The following is a 20,057-nucleotide window of genomic DNA, read 5'->3' as shown; positions in this document are numbered from 1 at the left end:
CTTGTTTTCTCTTGGGTGGGTGGCCTTGCCTTCTTCTGTCCGTTTAATGTTGAATTTTTTTCGTAGTTCAAAATTTGCATGTTCGAAACTTGCGCTCATGTAGTCGGAAAGGAGGGGAGGGGGAGAGCTCATGTCCAGTAGCGCACTCTGTCGGAGAAGCGATTAACTGGTTCACAGTTCCGTCGCATCGAAAAGTGACGTCACCATCCAACTAGCTCGAAGATGGCGAAGAAAACGTATGACTTGTTGTTCAAATTGCTGTTAATCGGCGATTCTGGCGTCGGTAAAACCAGTATTTTATTCAGATTTTCAGACGATGCATTTACATCTACCTTCATTTCAACTATAGGTAAGTGGTCTCCTTTTTCGAAAATGGTGAGGCGAAAAGCCTCGGGGTTAATGTTAGCCTCAAGTGAGTCAAGGGTGGGTTCATTTGACTAATCAAAGCATTCCAACGTTTCATTGCCAATTGCTTCTTTTGCATTTGTCTGCGTTTGTGTGTTAAAGTTCGCTCTCTTTGGTTTGGAATTTTTCTTTTTCTGCACTACATAGATTCTGGAGAGTATGCAGCCTTGATGTCTTGGCAATCTGTGCAATTGCTGAGTTACATGATATGTCTTCAGGGCAAAAAAAAAAAAAAAAAAAAAAAAGAGGAAAAAAAATCTTGAGTGAAACACACTTGAAATCTTTGCACTTTCCCCTTAAGAAGTTGTTTTACATCTCTGTCATGTGTTTTGTATTTTGTACTGGATGTACGAATTGTCATAGGCTTTCACTTTAGGGTTATCATCATATTCTTTCTGCAAAATAATGTTCAATTTTTGTATCATTTATTTGGTATACTGCACTACTCAATTTTCGGTCTTCGATTCCTGCAACAACAAATCAATTTTAATTTATTGTTATTTTAATCTTGCAGTTTATTTAGTTGGTTGAAGAAATCATGCTCATCTTCAATTAAATGTGTGAAGACAGCTGTTTTTAACTAAACATTTGGTAACAACTTGTTTTTAATTTGTCTTTGACAGGTATTGACTTCAAAATTAAGACTGTAGAATTGCGTGGGAAAAAGATCAAACTGCAGATATGGTAAGTTTTCTTAATTGTATGCACCATTATTTTTGCTAGCGTAGTTTAATTGAATAGATTTAGTCATTAGTTCTCAATACTAGTTCCACTATCTTTCCTAAGAAAGACTTTTAAGCATGGTCACATATTTTAATTTCAACTGGCCATGTTTTGATGTTACCTAGGTAATTTTTCATTTTGATTGATTGACTCTTATTCTACCTGTTGAATAGTTGTCTATCTTTCTGCCACAGGGATACCGCTGGCCAAGAGAGGTTTCATACCATCACCACATCATATTACCGTGGAGCTATGGGAATCATGCTAGTCTATGATGTTACTGATGAACGAAGCTTTGAAAACATAGTAAAATGGTTGAGGAACATTGATGAGGTGAGGAAAAGAAGTTTTGTGCCAAAGATTACCCTACAAATTACCTGTTTAATGTACCATTCCATTTCATTGTAACTTATAATTATTCTCATTTATTCACCCCATTGTCTTGTGTTTTTTCCTCTTTCTTTTTTTTTTTTGTGTGTGTACGTTTGTTTTCCTAACCTGGTCGTGCATGCTTCTCTTTCCTTCCAGCATGCTAATGAAGATGTTGAAAAAATGATCCTTGGTAATAAGTGTGATATAGATGGTAAAAGAGCAGTTAGTAAGGATAGGGGTGATGCCGTAAGTAATCAATTATGTTTTAATGTGTTTTTTTGTTTTACCTCTCATTGAATGTGTATCTTACAGTAAGCAATTTTTGCAGATTGCCCGGGAATATGGTGTTCCATTTCTGGAGACATCAGCCAAGGCAAATACCAACATTGACAAAGCATTCAACGACCTAGCAACTGCCATTCTGGATAAGTTTGCAGGAAAGGAGCCGGGTGATGCTCCAGACAGAGTCATGGTTGATCCGCGTAGAGGAGATACTAGTCGAAGGAGTTGTTGCTAGGTTGCATGACATGTTCTGCATGCCACTTTTTCAGCCACCCACCACTAGCATTCAAGTAACAAATTTTTCTCTTTTGGTTAAATTCTATTAATCCTTTAAAGAAAAGTTTCATCTTGTGTGGGTTACTGCTACTCCCACATTGATATCGATCTTGTCAATGAAGATAAATTTAATGTCTTCAAATCTTCTTGATTGTCTCTTCAGAGGGCTGACATTGAGTCATATGGAGAAAGTGTTTTATGTCTCTCAGGTGGTGGGATTGGCTGTGAGTGTGGCATCTGGGGAAATGCTTGCAACATATACAGGATTTCTTCTGAAAATCCTTCCCATGTGTTTTTGAAGTTGATGTTGGGATATCGAGCGTTATAGAGTACCTCCTCTTTTGATGTTGGTGATGCATGGTCAGTCTTAAAATTAAGCATTACTAACAATTTGGTATAATTTTTGCAAGTAAAAGTTATCACATCTCTGAGTAATTTGCTCTGCAGTTAAGGTTGGTTCATTCAACCAAAAATTGAGGCAAGAAAAGCTAAGAAGAAATCAAGTAGCCAGGTAAATTGTCTATTTTCTGTATCAAATTTTTCATTCTTTCCCCTAATCTTATGAATTTTTGTCCTTGATTTATGCTGTGTCTTGCAATCAGCATCACCAATTATCATGAAAAGGTTGTTCAATAACTAGCATCCTTCTTGCAGATGGTTTTTGCATTCCCATTCATATTATGTAATAGTTGAGGCATGAGGCAAACACAAATAAAGTATATATAAAACATAAATAGCAAATAATTTTGAGGAATGTTACTAATCATCATAGGTTCTAGTCGTAAGGTCCAACATTAAGGATGGACTCATGCCACTGTTCCCTAGCTGCCTATTCAGAAGAGCTTGTTGGTCTAAAGATAGGCTTTAGCATTGCTTGTACATGCAGTTAATTCCTTGAGGTGATAACCACTATCAGTCTGTCTTTTGAGAGAGATATCTTATTTTTAATTTCCTTTATTCTTATTTGTATGATTATTGTCTGCATTTATTACTTGAAATGAGACATTCAAAAGTAATGCTTACATATTTGCTATATTTGGTTGCTTTGTTTGTAAGATCCAATTGTGGAAAGAATCTCGGAAATGAGAAAATCCTCTCCTTTTCCCTTTGTTAGAAGATTGTGAAGGCTATTTCACATTGGAATTATGCTTTGCTGGCCTGGCATTTGAGTTATGGTTAAGTTACTAACCTGTCCATCGGGGCATTTTATGTTTCTACTGTACAGCTTCTTTTTACTTTAATATATTTTTTGTTGATTCATATGTTCAGGACATGCACAATAGAATTTATTATTTGTCTAGTTTGTTGTGGAAGTTAAGTTCGAACCATTTGGATCTGTGATAGAAAGCTTCCACATGCGATCAAATACTGTTTTCCGTCAGGATGTGAGAACTCAGTAAATTTCCTTTTTTAAATAATAAGATTCTTTTAGAATGAGTAGTGCTTATGTCAGCTCAGTCCTTTAGGTAGTGATTTAAAGCTTTGCGACCATTCTTATGCAATTTTTCCATCAATAATTTTGCCCACACCACTGTAATTTTTTAAGTGTACCTCTACACAACTTTTCAAGCCCCATCCATTAGGTGAAGTCTATTCTGCAATTTAGATGAAAGCAGTTTGTGCAGGCTCTCTTTTCCTTTTGATTTTGCGTCCACAGTTTCAAAGGAATGTGATACTAATGTTGAAGTTTTGTGTCTTAAAGTATTATGAGCACTGGAGTATCTGCCAGTATTTCTAGGCTTATTCCTCTATCAAAAGAATCAATTAATAATGCTGTAGAACTGGCATATTCTCAGATTGATGAACTTGGATTTTGGAAGGTGCAGTCATTTATTTATACCCCTTCACATTATACATAGGCAATTGAATTCCTCACATGTTGTACAAGTCAAGCTGTTCCATGGTACAGCCATTGACAGAAATTTTGTGCCTTACCTCCAAAGAAACTGTTTTTAGACTTAATGCACCAATGTTTGTGTTTAGTTGGCATTCTGCCAATCATTCATGATATATATAGTGTACTGTTTTATAGGGCTGGTTATGACTCTGCTAGTTTGTCTTTGGTCAATCCTTGTTTAAGTGGGAAGGTTTTCTAGTTCTTTTATTTTCATAACAGCTGATGGATTTTAACTTGTCGCTTATTAATAAAAAAAAAAAAGAAGAGGAAAAGCATGGACCAATGGAATGTTTTGGCTTTGTTTGAAATTTCTGCATCTTAAGTATTTGAATTTAAGTGCCTCAATATGCTTGAGCCTGTTTGGCTCTTATTATTTATAGTTTCATTTGGAGACTTGCTCCCAATTCAATAAATTAGTCACAATTTTTCTTAATCTTTATTTTTATATTTTGGGGCTCATAGTAAAAGGAATTAATATTGTTGACACGTTGACCTCTTCAAATTTCACATGGTGTTTCACATTGGCTGCAGCAAGTAGTCTCACAGAAACTACTACATCAGTGTGTATAGCAAATGTGCCAAGTACAAATGTTAAGGGAAAAGCTAAATTTTGTCTGAAGTATTTCCAATAGCATAATGGAAAAGCAGAATTACCATTTTTTGTTTTCATTTGCTTACTATTTGTATGTTTATCATGGAGTCATGGACTGTTCAAAGCCAAGTCAAGAGGCTGTCATTTTCTTTTCCTGATATTTCTACCTAATAGAGTTTAGGAAACCATCAGACTTATTTGCCATGTGTTGCTACCTTTAATATGAATTTCATGGAGTAATGCAAGTGGACTTATGACTAAGACTTGCTTTTCTGTACCCATTTTAAAACAATTCTTGCAAAAACTTTCATGGAATCACTGATTTTTTTAATTTTATAGTATTAAATGGAAAGAACAATTGTCGGAAGCAATTTACTTGTCAGAACTAATTTTAGAACTATCATTCAACATTTTTACTCAGGTGTGCCTTCTGTCTTCTTAAATTTTTCAGTTTCTTCCATTTGACAGTTGAAATCTGTTGTTAAAATTTCTTTAAAAGTTTCAATACTATGCACAAAACATTCAAAACGAAGACTGAAATTTGTAAATAATCAGGTCTGACACTGTGAACACGTCCAGTGCCACATGGCCACTTGAGTGGTCATGGGGAGTGACGATTCCCCTGTTTTTTAAAAAACAGTTGCCAGTGAATGAGTTATTTACTTTTCAATTCACAGTTTTTCAGTAAATCTTCAAGTTTGTGATTTGTTTTTTAATGGTTCACTACATATCTGATGACAAAAGAATCAATTTCTAATCAGTATGGTAGTAAAATTTAGTCTTCGAGAATGTAACTCTTGGGACTTTGTTTAGGTTAACATTTTGTATAAACTTTTTGAAGCGTGGTAAGATAGGGTGATGCTTGTTCAGTTTTATAAGAGTTTAGTGCCCTCTCCCTCTCAATCTTACATTAATACTTCTGTCCCTTTTTTTACAACTTATATGAACGGATTGTAAGTTTCTGTCCGTGGCTTTCATTTATAAGTGATGATGTAATTTCTGGTTCATTTCTTTCCATGTACTGTTTGCTGAGTATGTAGCAACAATATTGGTATTGTATGGAATCAAAGTTAATGTTTTCTTTTTTAAATTGTATCTGACCAACATAATTTTTTGATATTGAGATACACTTCCAGCAACAGAACTAGTTTTCATAAAAAATGCGGAACACTGATCTGCCTTGGGTAATAGTTGACATTTTTAATATGCTATTGATATGGTAAATTTTTGAAATAAAGAACAGACTATGATAGCACTTTTTATGACTAAAATTTTTCTAGACTCAAAACCACTTACTCAAGGGGTGGAACCTCTTGATTGTCCTGAAATGATGCTGACACCGGTTTTTCACTTACTGCCTTAGTCTGATGTTTAAAATCCAAAAGACAGCTTCTGTCTATAGTTTTAGGTAATGTACTTGTGATTTGGCTAAAATCCATTGATGTGTCAGCTTTTCCTATCTCCAAATACTCTCTTCTGGGAAACAGAAAGGTAGATATTTATTACAATATTTCCACTTGTTTCTTTACAGAATGGGTATTTTGTTTTGTTACCTTGAATTATTTACTGGAGGTGGAATGCTTGAATAATTTGTACTTTTTGATGCCTGATTTTGGGAAGGACTTCTAGCATTTGCTTCTCTTACCTACAAAATACATTAGGATAAATTCACAGTCTTAACAAAAACTGTACTACCTTGAAGAAATCATTACCATTTGCATCTCAATCACTAGATGTCCTGTTGATTGAGACCTCTTTGCAGTGGACTTATCAGGATGCACATCCTCTGGTAGGACTATCTGGAATACTTTTCCTTTAATGTACACTCGTACATATTTAGGTTGTACATCCGCCTCAATCAATAATGTATCTAGATGTCTAAATGATTGAATGAATTAAATTTATTCTAATCTTTTACAAACAAAACACAAAATGCATTAAATACAGGTATACTGTATGTGGTATATTTACCTATAGATTTCAATATTGAGAACCAAGCTGTTGTGTTCATTATCTTCTGTCAAGGTAAAAGGAATCCTTGGTTCATTAATACTCAAAGGTTGACCATCATCTCTGAAGAGTCTGATAGTTCTCTTGGGGTTGTTGTCTTCACATCCAGTCTCTCTCTTCTTTTCCTGTTCTTTTTGTTTCCGACTAACTGTAGCCAGCTCCACCCGAGTCTCTGGTGAATTATCACATAGTTCATCCCAAAATCTACACAACAGAAAATAATAGATATATCTTTTAAGTACATATACCTAGGGTAGGAGGAAGATTTATTTTGACGACGTCTTCTCACTTTTTTAATTCTTCAGGATCATCCATTTTTTTAGATGATTCATTTTTAAGCCCTTTTTGTTGATGGTCTTGGCGTTGTTTGTCCCTTTTACCTATAAAATGTTTGATTTCCGTACTTTAAAAAAAGTAGAGGTATTTATGTTGATTTGACTTTTTCAAAATCTACATACTTTTATAATTTTCCTGTTGTTGCATGATTATCTGGGCCACCATCTCATAACGCTGTAAAGCCTTAATACGGTCTGATTTTAAAATGGTGTCTGCATCGAGGATCTGCAACTGTGGTAAAGTTGCTATTACATAATCTCTGTAACCGCTGAACTCTGTACATGGATTTCCAGTTAAATACCTATAAGTATTTTAAAATAATTTTACATATTAATTCTCCAGCTATTGTGAAGAGCAAGAAATAGCACTGTAAACATGAGAACATTTAACTGACATATACTTTGAGCATGGGTCTGAACCAATTATTGAAACTTTACTTACAGTGTATGAAGATGTATGTTTGCTTTTAAAGATTCCACACTCGTGAGCTCTCCAATAAAGTTAAGTGTCAGATCAAGTTTCTCCAAAGACTCACATCTATCCAGGTTTTCAATGCGCTCTATATTATTTAGAGCTAGGTTCAAATATTCCAGTTTTTTCATTTTATTTAGATTTTCTGAAGCACGAAGTGTTGTCAATTTTATACTAATTATTAAATTGTAACAATCTTATTTTGAGTAGCAATTACCTATTTTTGGTATAAGATTAGATTGCAATAGCAAAATACGTAATTCTCGACACCAGTTTTGGAGGTTTTCAATCTTCTCGATATCTTCTTGATGGAGGGATAACTCTTCCAAAGTTGAAATTTCTCCTTCATTGTGTTCTGATCGCTTACGAAGTAACTCAATTGTAACTGAAGAAAGAAATTGATATCTCAATAATGTGAGAAGCTAAGATGATTAGACCTTCGATTCGTACTTACTTCTGACCATATTGGTGAATCAAGCGATCAAAACAGAACTTTTTGTCTTCATTGAGCAAAGTCTCCACACTATCCATCAGCGTTGTCATAGTTACCATAGAAAAGATACCAGCATGAACTCCACTCTCAAGTAAACAACAACAATAATTCTCACCATCCACCTTGCTCCCTTGCTCTCACCTTGTCATCAGAATAACATGTTGATTTGAAAATGAAAAAACACTGAAGGTAAAATGAGCGCGTTCTTCACATGCAAAGCAGGAGGAAGAGACTTAAAAATGCGTCGTGTTTAAATATTTCCTAAATAGCGCACTTTCGTGCGTAATGGTACAACACAAGTCAAAAGACAAAACACAATGTTTTGCGTCACAACATGATAAATCTTTTTCAGGAAAAGCAAAATACGTTTCAAATTGAAAATTTGAAAATGGTTGAATTTTTGCACGATAGTTTTTTAACTACCTTCTCTTTGGTCTTGGTTACCATGTCAGGTTCGAAGGTTGATTTGCGGCAGACGCTTATGCTGCCCTCTATAGGACGAAATTACTAGAATGTAAAATACAAACATACGTCACTGTTTCTGTTTCGGCTGCTAGCAGACGACACAGTCCAAATGGTTGAAGTTATGTCAACATTCCTTATCAGGTGACCTGGATCACACTCTGTAAACTCCAAGTGCAACCATTTTTTCAACATGCGATGGAAAGATTCAGTTGGCATGTTCAGTCGCATCACCCAATTGGCATTGGTTTGGAATATCCTAACCTGCTGTTCCGTCTGTCACTATGCCACAGCTCAAGATCGAGCGAACGAATTTGCAGAACTAGACCCCTACTCAGACCATTTGATACCCGGTGATGCTTTTTTCAATGACTCTCCCTCACTCCAAGCTGAGACATCCTCTGAATTGTCAAGCAGAGAAAAGCGCAGTGCAACAGATGGACATGGAGAGGCCAAAGCTGCTAGCAACAGTAACAATATTCCTGGTGAAGAATCAAACGCAGAAGAAGTTCTTCCTGCAGGCTCACTGTCTACCAATGTCACTACAAATGCGACATCTTCCACTACTGCCTCTCCCGACCCCGTCCTCCCTGATAAAAGTGCTGCTGAGGATGAACACAACTCATCAATGTCAATATTCTTTGTATTGTGCGTTCTCGCTCTTGGCATTTTACTTATCCACCTAATGCTGCAGACTCATTTTCAGTACTTACCAGAAAGTGTTGTTATTGTATTCCTCGGGGCTCTCATCGGCCTCATTGTCAATCTTATATCAGATCAGAACATAGCCAACTGGAAAAAGGAAGAGGCATTTTCTCCTACAGCATTTTTTCTTGTTCTTCTTCCACCTATTATTTTTGAGTCTGGTTACAATCTTCACAAAGGCAACTTTTTTCAGGTACCATTGCAAATTATTATGGACTTAAACCAATTCTTTCTTAAGTTGCTTTGGTCAGTATCACATAATTATAATTTGTTCCAGAATATTGGATCGATTCTTGTTTTTGCAATTGCTGGAACAACAATATCTGCATTAGTTATTGGAGCAGGAATTTATCTTCTCGGTATCGCTGAGGTAGCATATCGACTGAGTTTCGTGGAAAGTTTTGCATTTGGCTCCCTTATTTCGGCTGTAGATCCTGTCGCAACTGTTGCCATTTTCCACGCTCTTGATGTAGACCCTGTTCTGAATATGCTAGTGTTTGGAGAAAGTATTCTCAATGATGCCATAGCTATTGTTCTGACAACAAGCATTTTGGAAAGTAATAACCCTACTATGACATCATGGGAAGCATTTAGAACTGGGATAAACAGGTATTTATGATTTTGCTGTCAAGGTCCCTATTGATCTGACTTGGTGTTGGAATTATGAATTCATATCTTTCTTTCCACAGGTTTTGTATGATGTTCTTTGCATCTGCTGGCATTGGTGTTGTCTTTGCCCTTGCAAGTGCTTTACTCCTCAAACATGTGGACCTACGCAAGAATCCTTCACTGGAATTTGGAATGATGCTGGTATTTACTTATGCACCATATGCTTTGGCTGAGGGTATACATTTGTCTGGTATGTTAAGTTTTTAAAATTTAGTTAGAGGACTATCTCATCTATAACTGCTATTTCCATTCTTCCCTAATTTTGTTGGTGGTTAATTTTGATATAAAGTTTTGGATTTATCTTACTGTTTTCAGGTATTATGGCTATTTTATTTTGTGGAATTGTTATGTCTCATTACACTCACTTTAATCTATCTACTGTAACTCAAATAACAATGCAACAAACTATGAGGACTCTTGCATTCATAGCAGAAACATGTGTTTTTGCATATTTGGGCTTAGCCATATTTAGTTTCAGACATCGTGTGGAACCTGCATTAGTAAGTACATACCACTCTAATTTCAAAACTTATTGTAAAATAAAATGCATACTCATAGGCTCCTTGAAAATGTTCTAGGTTGTGTGGAGCTTGATCCTATGCCTTATAGGCCGAGCTGCAAACATATTTCCCCTAGCCATTCTTGTTAACAGATTTAGAGAACACCAGATAACGCATAGAATGATGTTCATAATGTGGTTCAGTGGTTAGTAACTTTTTATTTGTTTTCAAGGACTATTGATGAAAATATGTTGATTCATCTCATAATATTAAAACTGTTTTTTTTTTTTTTTTTTTTTTGTTTGTTTGTTTGTTTGTTTTTATTAGGTTTGAGGGGTGCTATTTCTTATGCTCTTTCTCTTCATCTTGAGTTCAGTGATGAAACTAGGCATGTCATAATAACCACAACGTTAATTATTGTTCTGTTTACAACTCTTGTTCTTGGGGGATCCACCATGCCTCTCATGAAAGTAAGCCAAATGTCAGAATCTTGTTAGAAGATGTTCCTTCAAAAATGCAGCAATAATATTGGTTGTTTGTTTCAGTTCCTACAAGCTGGTCGTAAAGAGCGTTCTAGGAGGAGGAGGAGGGAGAAAGGTTTATCATTAAGTAAAACCAAAGAATGGGTAAGACTAATCTTCCTTCAAATCTATATAGTAACGAAAAGGCTGATAAAGTTTGTTATTTACCAATGTAAAAAATATATTTGTAAATACAGGGACAAGCAATCGACTCAGAGCACTTATCTGAGTTGACTGAAGAAGAAATGGAAGTTGGTTTTATGCAGTCCCGCATCAAAGGCTTCTCTCGGCTTGATATAAAAATATTCATACCATTTTTTACTAGACGGTTCACACAGCAGGTAAGCGAGATTGTAGACTTATAAAGTTCTCAAATAACTTCATTTAATTCCACTAACTTCCGTTTACTTTTCATTTTAGGAACTGAAAGATTGCAAGAGCCAAATGAATGATTTAACCAACCAATGGTATCAGACTATTCGGTTATCACCAACTGAAACAGATGATGAGGCACCTCTTGCAGTTTCATCTCAATCTCAAAATCCCTAATAACTCAATGCATACCGCATCTTAATGTGTTTCAAAATATTCAAAACTTTTCAAATCTTTTTGAACTCATAAGGTACATAATGTTAAAATTTGACTGTGGAATCAGACAATAATTGAAATGTGCAAGTATCCACATTTTATCTGAATCTAGAAAAAGGTTAATTGAAATTATGGAAAAAATCATTGTCTTGTTTTCCTGCTAAGAGAATGTGTTGTGCAATGTTTATCAAAGTCTGACTTAATCCATATTCATCAGGGTCCATTTTAAGTGATAGGCTTACTCCGATTTTGAATCTAAGTAGTTTGTCATATAGTGTTATCACAGCAGGAAGAAGTAAGGTAAACAGGAGAATGTATTACAAAAATAACAGTATTTTGTCAAGTGGTAAAGGGTTCTTCCAGCCTAGTCACTATTATTTGGAAGAAATCAGTGTCTTTCTGAAAAGACACCCCATTTTCACTGGGTAGATAATCTAAATATTACATTGTTAGTAACCTGTGTACTATGTGTATTGGTACCTAATATCTATTACTCAATATTAAATATTCAATTTCTTCAAGATTTTATATATTATCGTATATATTTTGCAGTAGGCTATGTTCAAACAATTTTTTAGGACAATGTTGTTTAGCATTAAGAGTGTTACATTCTGATGTGCTTTGGGGTGGCATATAGTGATAAATATGAGCTTTATTGGTACTTAAAAGTATTTGTACTCTGGTGACAATGTTGCACAAAGAAACAATTGTGATTTAGAATGGGTGTTTTCTTCACTTCACAATACTCCTTTCTTGCTTTTTAAAATTTAGACAGTTACATTTCAGGTTTCCTGGGGAGCAGGTGGAAGTGTGAAAGAATCACACCATACCCCTACTCTCTTTGTGTAAAGTTGATGTAAATTCTATGACATGTATTTGTAAGTATTTTCAAAGTACTCTGAACAAAACTGAGTCACCAAATATTGTGATTTAAATTAATATGTAGAATAAAAGTTGTGGTGCCTTTGATTTCTTTATCATGATTTTATTGAAAAATTGCATTCTAGCCTGATAAGATCAGTTTATAAATAAGATATCACAGTCTTTTTTTCCTTGTTTACACACACATAAAACACAACAAAAATAAGCATATGAAGCAACACAATGAAATGAACTCACCACTTGATAGGGAAGCCCCAATCGCTACTGTCGATCTAAAGGGGAATTTCCTACACGTCATCTAATTAAATTTCTTATTGTCCTTGCTTTACTTATATGCTAAGCAGCAGCGCAGTCCCCGCCAGCGTCCACTTTGTCGGCTTATCCCGTGTCTTGAGGTTGAACGTCCAAACAAATGTGGGGCCTCTCTGTCGTGTTTTGTACACTGGGCATTGATACATGTTTCGAGTTTCCTGCTTGTCCTGGGTGATGGCTCGCACGTAGATGACGGGCATCAAGGGGAAGAGATCCTTGTGACGGGAGTCCACGATGCAGCCCAGGCCGACGTCCCAGCGCGCGCCCTCCATGTACAGACCGTGCACGTTGGCGCCCTCCCGTGGTGCTTGACTGAAAATTAAAAGGAAAAATCAGAATGGCACTTTCCTGTTTCTTGAGATGGAATGTGCACTGCGGAATGAAGATGATGGCATGATAAAAGAATACGTAGGATAACATTATTCTAGAGCAGAATAGGCATTCTTCATGACACGGTGTTTCTTGATAGGTGTACCTGTTGTAGAGTTACCACACCACGTAAGCCCACCTGAAGTCATCCCTGCCTTTCTTGGTGACGTCGCACTGCAGGCACATCTTGTCAAGGGGCCACTCGTTTTTACGCGCCATGCTCTGCATGATGGCGGTGAGGAAGGACTGTGGGTTGAAGAAGCCAGCCAACCACACTGAACCTGGCATCTGAAACACGACGGCAGTGGCGTTTATGAGACGAGCGCAGAATGCTGGCTTGACACTGGTTGTTGTGCTTGAGGGAGTGGGGACATGGGCGGGACGGAAACGAGGCGGGAAAAGTGTGTGTGAGTAGGGGGGGGGGGGGCTAGTACATACTATGAAGTCTTGTGTCCAGTTCTCGAGCTCCTTCAGCCTAAGTTGCAGATCAGCGAACCAGGACGACAGCGGCAACATTGACGGGTAGGCTTTGGCTGACCAGTTCTCCGGCACCTTGTCAATGAACAGGCTCTGCTCCAAGTTCTCCATGGCGGGCGTGATGGTGAGTTCTCCCTGCAAGCAGCAAAACCAGAGCGGGGCTAGCTGGTGTCGTGGTCTATGTGAAGGGTGTAGGGTGTAGGAGGAGCCTAAGGCAGTTTTTTCTGTTTTGTTTTTTGGGGGAACGTGCACCAGGGGTGGGGGGGGGGGGGCTAACCTTGAGGCCGAGGTCGAGATCAGTGAGAGACTGTCTGAGCTCCGCCATGAGCTGGTTCATGCGCTCGCACTCCTGGAAGGCCACGATGACGTACGGCGTTCGGTCCTCCACCTTCCCCATCATCTCCGCCATGTTGAACGGCTCCGGCAGGCGCTCGAGGATGTCGCTCAGCATTTGCTTCACCTGTAAAGGAGAGCTGTGCAGGGTGCGGGCACGCGGGGCACGCAAAAGATCGTGGTTCCTCTAGCAAATGTAATTTGTAACAGGGTGAATACCCCCTTAGGATGCACCCACAAGGGAGCGTTAATGAAACGTTTAGCGCACAACGTTTCGCCGAGCCGTCTGTATCCACCAGCGGCGTGCGCTCGCGGCGACGGCAAAGGAACGCCTACAACCCACCCTTGTGGGGAGCAAGGTGCCCATTGCCGTCCCCTCCTCCCTCTCCCCTGTTGAGCGTATGGTGCATAAACATTCACGTGATTTATTCGGGCCTCGGCACGTACCTTCTCCTCCCTGGACACGGTGACACCGGACCCTGCCATGGCGTCGCGGGGCTGCATCTCGAAGACGGTCTTGAACAGCTTCTCCGACGTGGCCGTGAGCGAGGAGATCTCCGCGTTGGGGTGCAGCCCGTACAGCATGGGGCTCTCGGGGGGCAGGTAGTCGTCGATGTACTGGTGGTACGACGCGTAGTCGGAGTTGGGCGGGGACGTAAAGCCCGGCGCCAGCATCAGGTCACCGTCAACCTGACGCACAGAGAGCTCGTTAAAATCCGCTCCGACCAGAGGTACAGATCACGTGTGTCGAAGGGCTCTTCCAGAAAGTAGGTCCGTTTTCTGAGATTCATTCGGCAAATTACGGGAGATCGGCGTGCGTCAGCGCCTGTGAGACTCGAGGTAGGCCAACCCGCAGTACACACATGCGCTGCACGCAGGGTGTTGCCTACCTACCAGGCGCTATGAAAGCTTGCATCTTCCAAAGGCTGCAGATATGTAACGGCAAAAATGACAGGCGCACTTTATGGTTGATCCCACATCTTACGAAGACGGGTGAGAGTGTATCTCCTTCCCTTACGATAGTTTGGCTTAGGTCGTTCCCCAATGCCCCCCCCCCCTTTCCTCCTCGCCCTGCGAAGGAGAGGAAGAGAGTTGCTGACCTACCAGCTCAGCCTGTAGGTATTCTTCTAGGTACGTAGCGCAGAGGCGTCGGTCCCAGTCGTCAGTGATGTGACCGCCGTACATGATTTCACCAAAGAGGTACCGCAAGTCCTCCCATGGCACCCTATTATTTGCCTCCAGGTAGTTGTAAAGCACGTTGACGCTTATGGTCAGGTCACCTACAAAAAATCAAATGTCAGTTTCCACCTCTGCCACGTCTGATTCTATGAACATATATCTGCAGATTTACCAAAGTTGAACGGGTACACTCGATTCCAACCCTGCGCAGCGAACTTGCGACGCTCCGCGACGACAGCGTGGAAATAGCACAAAGCGAAGAGGATCGACTTGAATTCGGCTTCCTTGGTGGACATCTCGAGGGTCTCTTGCGAAAAGTTGTCCAATGCTTTATGGAGGTTGGCGTGCATGCCCGTGGGGGGCTCGTTGGTAATTTTGATGGAAGACTCCAACACGCCCTGAGGCAAGATGTGGAACTCGGGCGCGGGAGCGGGCTCGGCACTCATGAACAGCCGGTAGTTGTCATGGGGATGCTCTGCGCACTTGTCCATCCTCTTCTCCAGGCTCGGCAGCCAATTGGCCACAAGGTGAATATTCTGCAAGAGAAAATCGTTGCGACTTGCGAGTGATCGGAGGATCGGGGCTAAAAGGGAAGGACATTTTCGCGGGAAAATCTTAGTGTGCAACAAACGTTTTCATACTGAACTCGAACACTGCGCAGCGCAGTAGTGCGCAGCTTGACTCTTGTTTACCAGCGTCAGATGTTACGACGTAAATAAAATTGTTTTTGGTTGTTACGTAAAATTGGTTAATCAGGTATGGGATCAACTGAAATGTCTAAAGATGCCTAACTCGTTGTTAGAATATGAGGTTTGGCCAATTGAGTCGATGAAGAGTGTGTGTCATTGATATTAACCTGCAGTTTTGAGAAATATTGTAGTTGCTCATAACCTCTTGAGATAAATTGCGTTTGTCACTGTTCTGTGCACAATATAATTTTCCCATTGAATACTCTCTTAAGGTAGGTAATAAAGTAATTAATATATTTGACGTTTTGAATTTGTATTGGTTGCTTAAGAACAATCGTTTCACTTTTAGATCTCATCAGTATGCGGAGATCATTTTATCTGGCAAGTGCCTCAACAAATAACTTGACAGAAGCAATGAAGCTTTGTAGCTCTACAGTACAAGGAGTTCGGCATCCCAACCACCTCACCAACCTTTATCCTAATTACAAGAAAGAGGAAAAAGGATACTGCCCAGGTAACTTTTAAACTATAATTTTTTTGAAAGGAAAGAGAAAAATTGTTAAGAAAAATGACGTTTAAAGAAGTGTTAACAAACTTGTCTTATCCAGGTATTCTCCGAACACTACATCCTTCGGAGTACAACTCTACCAAACATGTTCAAACCAGTCAACCACCTGGAGAAAACGAAGTCATTGTTTTTGACCACCAAAAACAAGTCCATGCCAAAGAGGATACACAGGAGGAAAAATACGATGAAATTAATTTTCGTGAAGAACAAGATTTACTAAAGATGACTGAATTATTTCATACGGAAGTAGATGCATGCTTCACTTGCACGAGGGAAGATTCAACATACCTACAGATTGTCAAAAAGTTACGAAATATTTTCTTAGATGCTCTGTTTGAGGATGCCAAAAGATATTGTGTTGGTGACTCCCCAGGAGAGATTCCAGAAACTCTAGATCAAAGAAAAAGTGAAATATGGAGAGCTGAGAGATCTATTCGTTTTCCTGCTTCGATGGCAAAATACTTTATAAAGCTTCCTCAAGTATGCTATGCTGATGCTTTGAGAGAACATTTATGGACCTTACTTCCAGGTATAGCTTCAATGTATGGTATAGAAATGGAGGATAAAGCTCGTGTAGATTACATTAAATGGGCTCAGGCTCAAGATGAAACAACTACTGTTCAGCAAACAGGAATGTGGGTAAATCCTGCTTTCCCACAATTGTCTTGTAGTCCAGATGGTATTGTGAGATCCCAAAAATCTCCGCCAAAGCTTTTAGAAATCAAGTGTCCAGAGTTTATAAAAAATGCGAACTTTGCCGACTTTGAAAGTTGTATTCGCAGTTTAGGTTTAGATTATACAAATTTTTGCCTTCAAAAAAATTCTGATGGTACTCTTTCTTTGAAAAGGAATAGCTCATTTTGGTTTCAAATGCAAGTATCAATGGGAATTCTTAATTTTGAAGAAAGTCATTTAATGCTCTGGAGTCCCAATGGATTCCTCATTTGTACTGTTAAGTTTGATTCAGATTGGTGGGAGTTGAGTAAGAAGAGACTTATTCAGTTGCATGCTGAGCTATGGGTACCTGAATACTTCTTAATGAGAATTCCTCGTTATTTACGACCATTGAGAATACCTTTCGAGATGGAGTGACATTTCTGTGTTTGCTGTTTTTGTTGTTGTTTTTCTATGAATGAGTTAACATTTATACGAAACCGTGTGAAAAATTATGTGTAAGTTAATATCTTTTTATAAAAGGCTGACAGTATTATATATTTTAACTTGTGATTTAGTAAATTTAGGAACTATTTGGATGACTCAATCTATGCAATCTATGCAATCTGAGCAAATAGCAATAAATGCCAAACATTACATATGTTTCCACTTACCTGTAGTATGACCCAATGCCCCTTCTTAGCTGCTCGCTTCATTGCCTTCTCTGCCACTGGCTCCTGGCCCTGCCCTAGCGATACGTTGTGAAAGTTGCGCTTGTCGGAAGTAAAGCCCATCTTCCGTCCAAGTTTCTCCACGTCCTAGGATACGTATCATAAATTAGCAACATGTCTTCAGAGTATTACCTTCTTCTTTCCACCCCGGCTGTGCTTACTTTGAGGGGGTCAACGCCCGGGGACAAAATGAAGAACGTTGGTGTCGTAGGACTGCTCTCCTCGAAAGATTTTTCAAACGGAATCGACCGAGACTCGATGAACTTCGATCCCAGTTTTTCCTCTATGAACGCCCTGCAGGGAAAGGAAAAATCAGTCGCGGAACGACAGCAAATGTAGGTAAAAGGTTTAGAACATAGCTTAAATATGGGATGGCTAATTATTTAGCTACAGCTAAAAACTTAGCTATCTATCTAAATGTAGGTGTGTGGGTAGAAATTTAGCTATACAGCTAATAATATTTGTCCGTGCATCCGCGTTTGCAGGCCTATTGGGGGTGGTCGAGAAGCTTTGTCCCTCTACTTACTGCGTGGCGTAGATCATCCGATCGGGCCTCAGCGCGCGCATCATGCACAACCGCTGCAGCGCCGATTTGCCCTTCCAGTCCCCGGGGAACTTCTCCTTCTCGGGAGCCTCGGACTCAACGAACGTCCTCCAGCGCTTGGCGGCACCCTCGATGTCCTTGTCTAGGTTCCTGGCACAGAACGCGGAGTCGTGATTCCACAATGCACTGCACTAATTTCCAACTACAGGTAGCACCCGGTGAGGAATGGTGCTCAAGCAGATGTCGGAGCGGATGCCGTATTCCAAAGTTTGTATCCACATCGTTTGCACCATTCGTCACCGGTCTTAAGGACAGGTCAGACAAGCCCTACTTGAACTCGGGCATGTTCGAAAGAGCGACGATCCCGCCCCAGCAGGTGTCGGACAGGAAGTCGATCGGGCTCTGCAGGTTGGTGACGAACGGGTAGCGCAGAAGGAAGTCCAGTTCAACGGGCTCCACTTCCTGAGCTTTGAGCAGCACCTGTATGTAGCAATGCGCGCGTCAGTCGTCATGAACCTTGTATACGGTCAATTTCATTTTTACTCGTGCTTTGTTCTTCAAGTCAAAGTGAAAGCCGACATGCATCCTATGGTGGTGACGACGCCCTACCTTGTCTGCTGCTTCCATCTTGAATATCGAGAGAGCATTTTCAAAAAAATCAAAAACAAAGTCGAAATGTGATGTCATAGTATCCCACAAGCAACGAGCTGTGTTAGTCGGGTAATAAGACATAAGGGCGCCAACTCGTCGACGGCTCGCGGCGATCGGACCTCACCTGCACAGCCATCTGCGTCATGAAGATGAGCTTGTCCGCCTCGAAGAGCCCCCTGCTGGTGTAGATGTAGGTCTGGTACGTGATGGAGTCGATGAGGTTGTGCACGCGGGCCTGCAGCGTGTCGGCGGGCGCGGCGAGCTGTATGCCGCGGTGGAACACCACCGTGTACGCCTGTCGGAAGGCGAGAGGTCAGAGGGGACTCCCTTTACTGAGGCGAAACGAGGGAAAGTTTGGCGCCTGACGTTCCCTTGGCCCTGCGCCGCGCCCGAGCTCCTGAGCATCTTACGAGGCGCCCACAGCGCGGGCCGCGCGCTCCACACAGCTGCTTGGCGGGCCGGCCTACCCAACGCGTCGCAGGCGCTATCCATGGGATGCAGCTGCTAACCCTACAACTACACTGAATCTCACAAACCCTGCAGGTGACAGTGATGACGAATTCACAACTTTTTTGGTATGTGGGGCCAAAACAGAAAGGTGCCAAAAGTATCCTCGCTTCGCCTCGGGGCCTACTGGGAAAGGGACACTTACCTTGAGCGAGAATTGGTAGACGGGGTTGATCTTGTGTAGGTCGTTGAGGATGAAGTAGAGAAGGGCTGCCCGAGCCGCCGCTGGGCGATAGTGCTCTCGGGCCTCGTCGATGCGCTTCCCCGTAACCTTGGACTCCTCCACCTTGACAACGATGTCCTCTGCCGTTCGCTTGGTCTTCTCCAGGTTGATGACCAGGGCCTTGTCGGCGAGCACGTTGTCGCCCGCCGAGCTCAGCCTCTGCAGCAGCTCATCCTCGAGATTCTTGATCTCAATTTTGTACGAGTTCTGCTTCGTGGTCAGCTCCATCTACGCAAAGAAAAGACGACCCTATTGGTTCCATTCGGCTTGGTGTTCGGCAGACGCGAATACCATGGCCGAACGCTACGCACCCTGAGGCTCTCCAGGTCGGGCCGCTCGGCCTTCACGACCTCGGCGAGCAGCTGCTCCTCGAGGCCGTCGCGCGTCACCGTGAAGTTGATGATGGTCGTTTGCGCCTGCATCTCGGGCTTGTAGTGGGGGTTGGCCAGTTTCGTTTGCAGGATCAGGCGGAACTTGGGGTTGTAGTCGATCTCCTTGTCACCCATCTTGATGGCCCTGAGCATCAAGAATGTCTGGGAATGAGACCAACCTAGTGTACCCCTCACAGGCATGGTGCTTAGTGAAACCTTAAGAAAAATATGAGGACTAATTCCCCTTCCAGAAAACATTGAATTT

General features: G+C 40.6%; 5 protein-coding genes across 7 annotated transcripts; 3 read left to right on the top strand and 2 right to left on the bottom strand.

Moving 5' to 3' along the window:
* The first annotated feature begins 165 nt into the window (after positions 1-165).
* Positions 166-5,802, top strand: LOC113217862 (ras-related protein Rab-10). The gene is made up of 5 exons (XM_026437935.2): positions 166-349; positions 1,029-1,089; positions 1,323-1,461; positions 1,657-1,746; positions 1,829-5,802. The coding sequence occupies exons 1-5, from the start codon at positions 223-225 to the stop codon at positions 2,015-2,017; spliced, it is 606 nt and encodes a 201-aa protein (XP_026293720.1). The 5' UTR covers positions 166-222; the 3' UTR covers positions 2,018-5,802.
* LOC113217836 (dynein axonemal assembly factor 11) lies at positions 5,793-8,419 on the bottom strand. Of its 3 annotated transcripts, XM_052274946.1 has the most exons (11): positions 8,281-8,419; positions 7,999-8,062; positions 7,819-7,887; positions 7,582-7,749; positions 7,335-7,509; positions 7,016-7,194; positions 6,847-6,937; positions 6,519-6,761; positions 6,260-6,425; positions 6,101-6,192; positions 5,793-6,023 (listed from the first exon to the last, which is right to left on the bottom strand). In XM_052274946.1, the coding sequence occupies exons 3-11, from the start codon at positions 7,826-7,828 to the stop codon at positions 5,840-5,842; spliced, it is 1,308 nt and encodes a 435-aa protein (XP_052130906.1). In that variant the 5' UTR covers positions 7,829-7,887; positions 7,999-8,062; positions 8,281-8,419; the 3' UTR covers positions 5,793-5,839. The 3 variants fall into 3 exon arrangements, with proteins under 3 accessions (XP_052130906.1, XP_052130905.1, XP_052130907.1); XM_052274945.1 differs by lacking the exon at positions 8,281-8,419 and having other exon boundaries at positions 7,999-8,212; XM_052274947.1 differs by lacking the exon at positions 8,281-8,419 and having other exon boundaries at positions 5,793-6,020; positions 7,999-8,212.
* Positions 8,420-8,503: 84 nt separating this feature from the next.
* Positions 8,504-12,271, top strand: LOC113217865 (sodium/hydrogen exchanger 8). Its single transcript, XM_026437939.2, has 9 exons — positions 8,504-9,217; positions 9,302-9,633; positions 9,714-9,883; positions 10,009-10,193; positions 10,272-10,398; positions 10,521-10,663; positions 10,739-10,819; positions 10,912-11,055; positions 11,135-12,271. The coding sequence occupies exons 1-9, from the start codon at positions 8,513-8,515 to the stop codon at positions 11,261-11,263; spliced, it is 2,016 nt and encodes a 671-aa protein (XP_026293724.1). The 5' UTR covers positions 8,504-8,512; the 3' UTR covers positions 11,264-12,271.
* LOC127751418 (dynein beta chain, ciliary-like) lies at positions 11,780-19,993 on the bottom strand. Its single transcript, XM_052274951.1, has 14 exons — positions 19,733-19,993; positions 19,344-19,649; positions 18,816-18,986; positions 18,372-18,520; positions 18,023-18,190; positions 17,658-17,790; positions 17,440-17,583; positions 15,027-15,390; positions 14,780-14,955; positions 14,123-14,365; positions 13,620-13,802; positions 13,304-13,477; positions 13,005-13,153; positions 11,780-12,808 (listed from the first exon to the last, which is right to left on the bottom strand). The coding sequence occupies exons 1-14, from the start codon at positions 19,991-19,993 to the stop codon at positions 12,514-12,516; spliced, it is 2,916 nt and encodes a 971-aa protein (XP_052130911.1). The 3' UTR covers positions 11,780-12,513.
* Positions 15,514-17,422, top strand: LOC113217866 (uncharacterized). Its single transcript, XM_026437941.2, has 3 exons — positions 15,514-15,815; positions 15,893-16,057; positions 16,152-17,422. Exons 2-3 carry the CDS (start codon positions 15,904-15,906, stop codon positions 17,201-17,203), a joined length of 1,206 nt encoding a protein of 401 aa, XP_026293726.1. The 5' UTR covers positions 15,514-15,815; positions 15,893-15,903; the 3' UTR covers positions 17,204-17,422.
* Positions 19,994-20,057: the final 64 nt, after the last annotated feature.

Source organism: Frankliniella occidentalis, unplaced genomic scaffold (genome assembly GCF_000697945.3).
Source record: "Frankliniella occidentalis isolate FOCC.00 unplaced genomic scaffold, Focc_3.1 Scaffold473, whole genome shotgun sequence".
Classification (NCBI taxonomy): domain Eukaryota; kingdom Metazoa; phylum Arthropoda; class Insecta; order Thysanoptera; family Thripidae; genus Frankliniella; species Frankliniella occidentalis.
The sequence above is the reverse complement of the archived record's forward strand: the minus strand, read 5'-3'. Positions and strand labels throughout refer to the sequence as shown.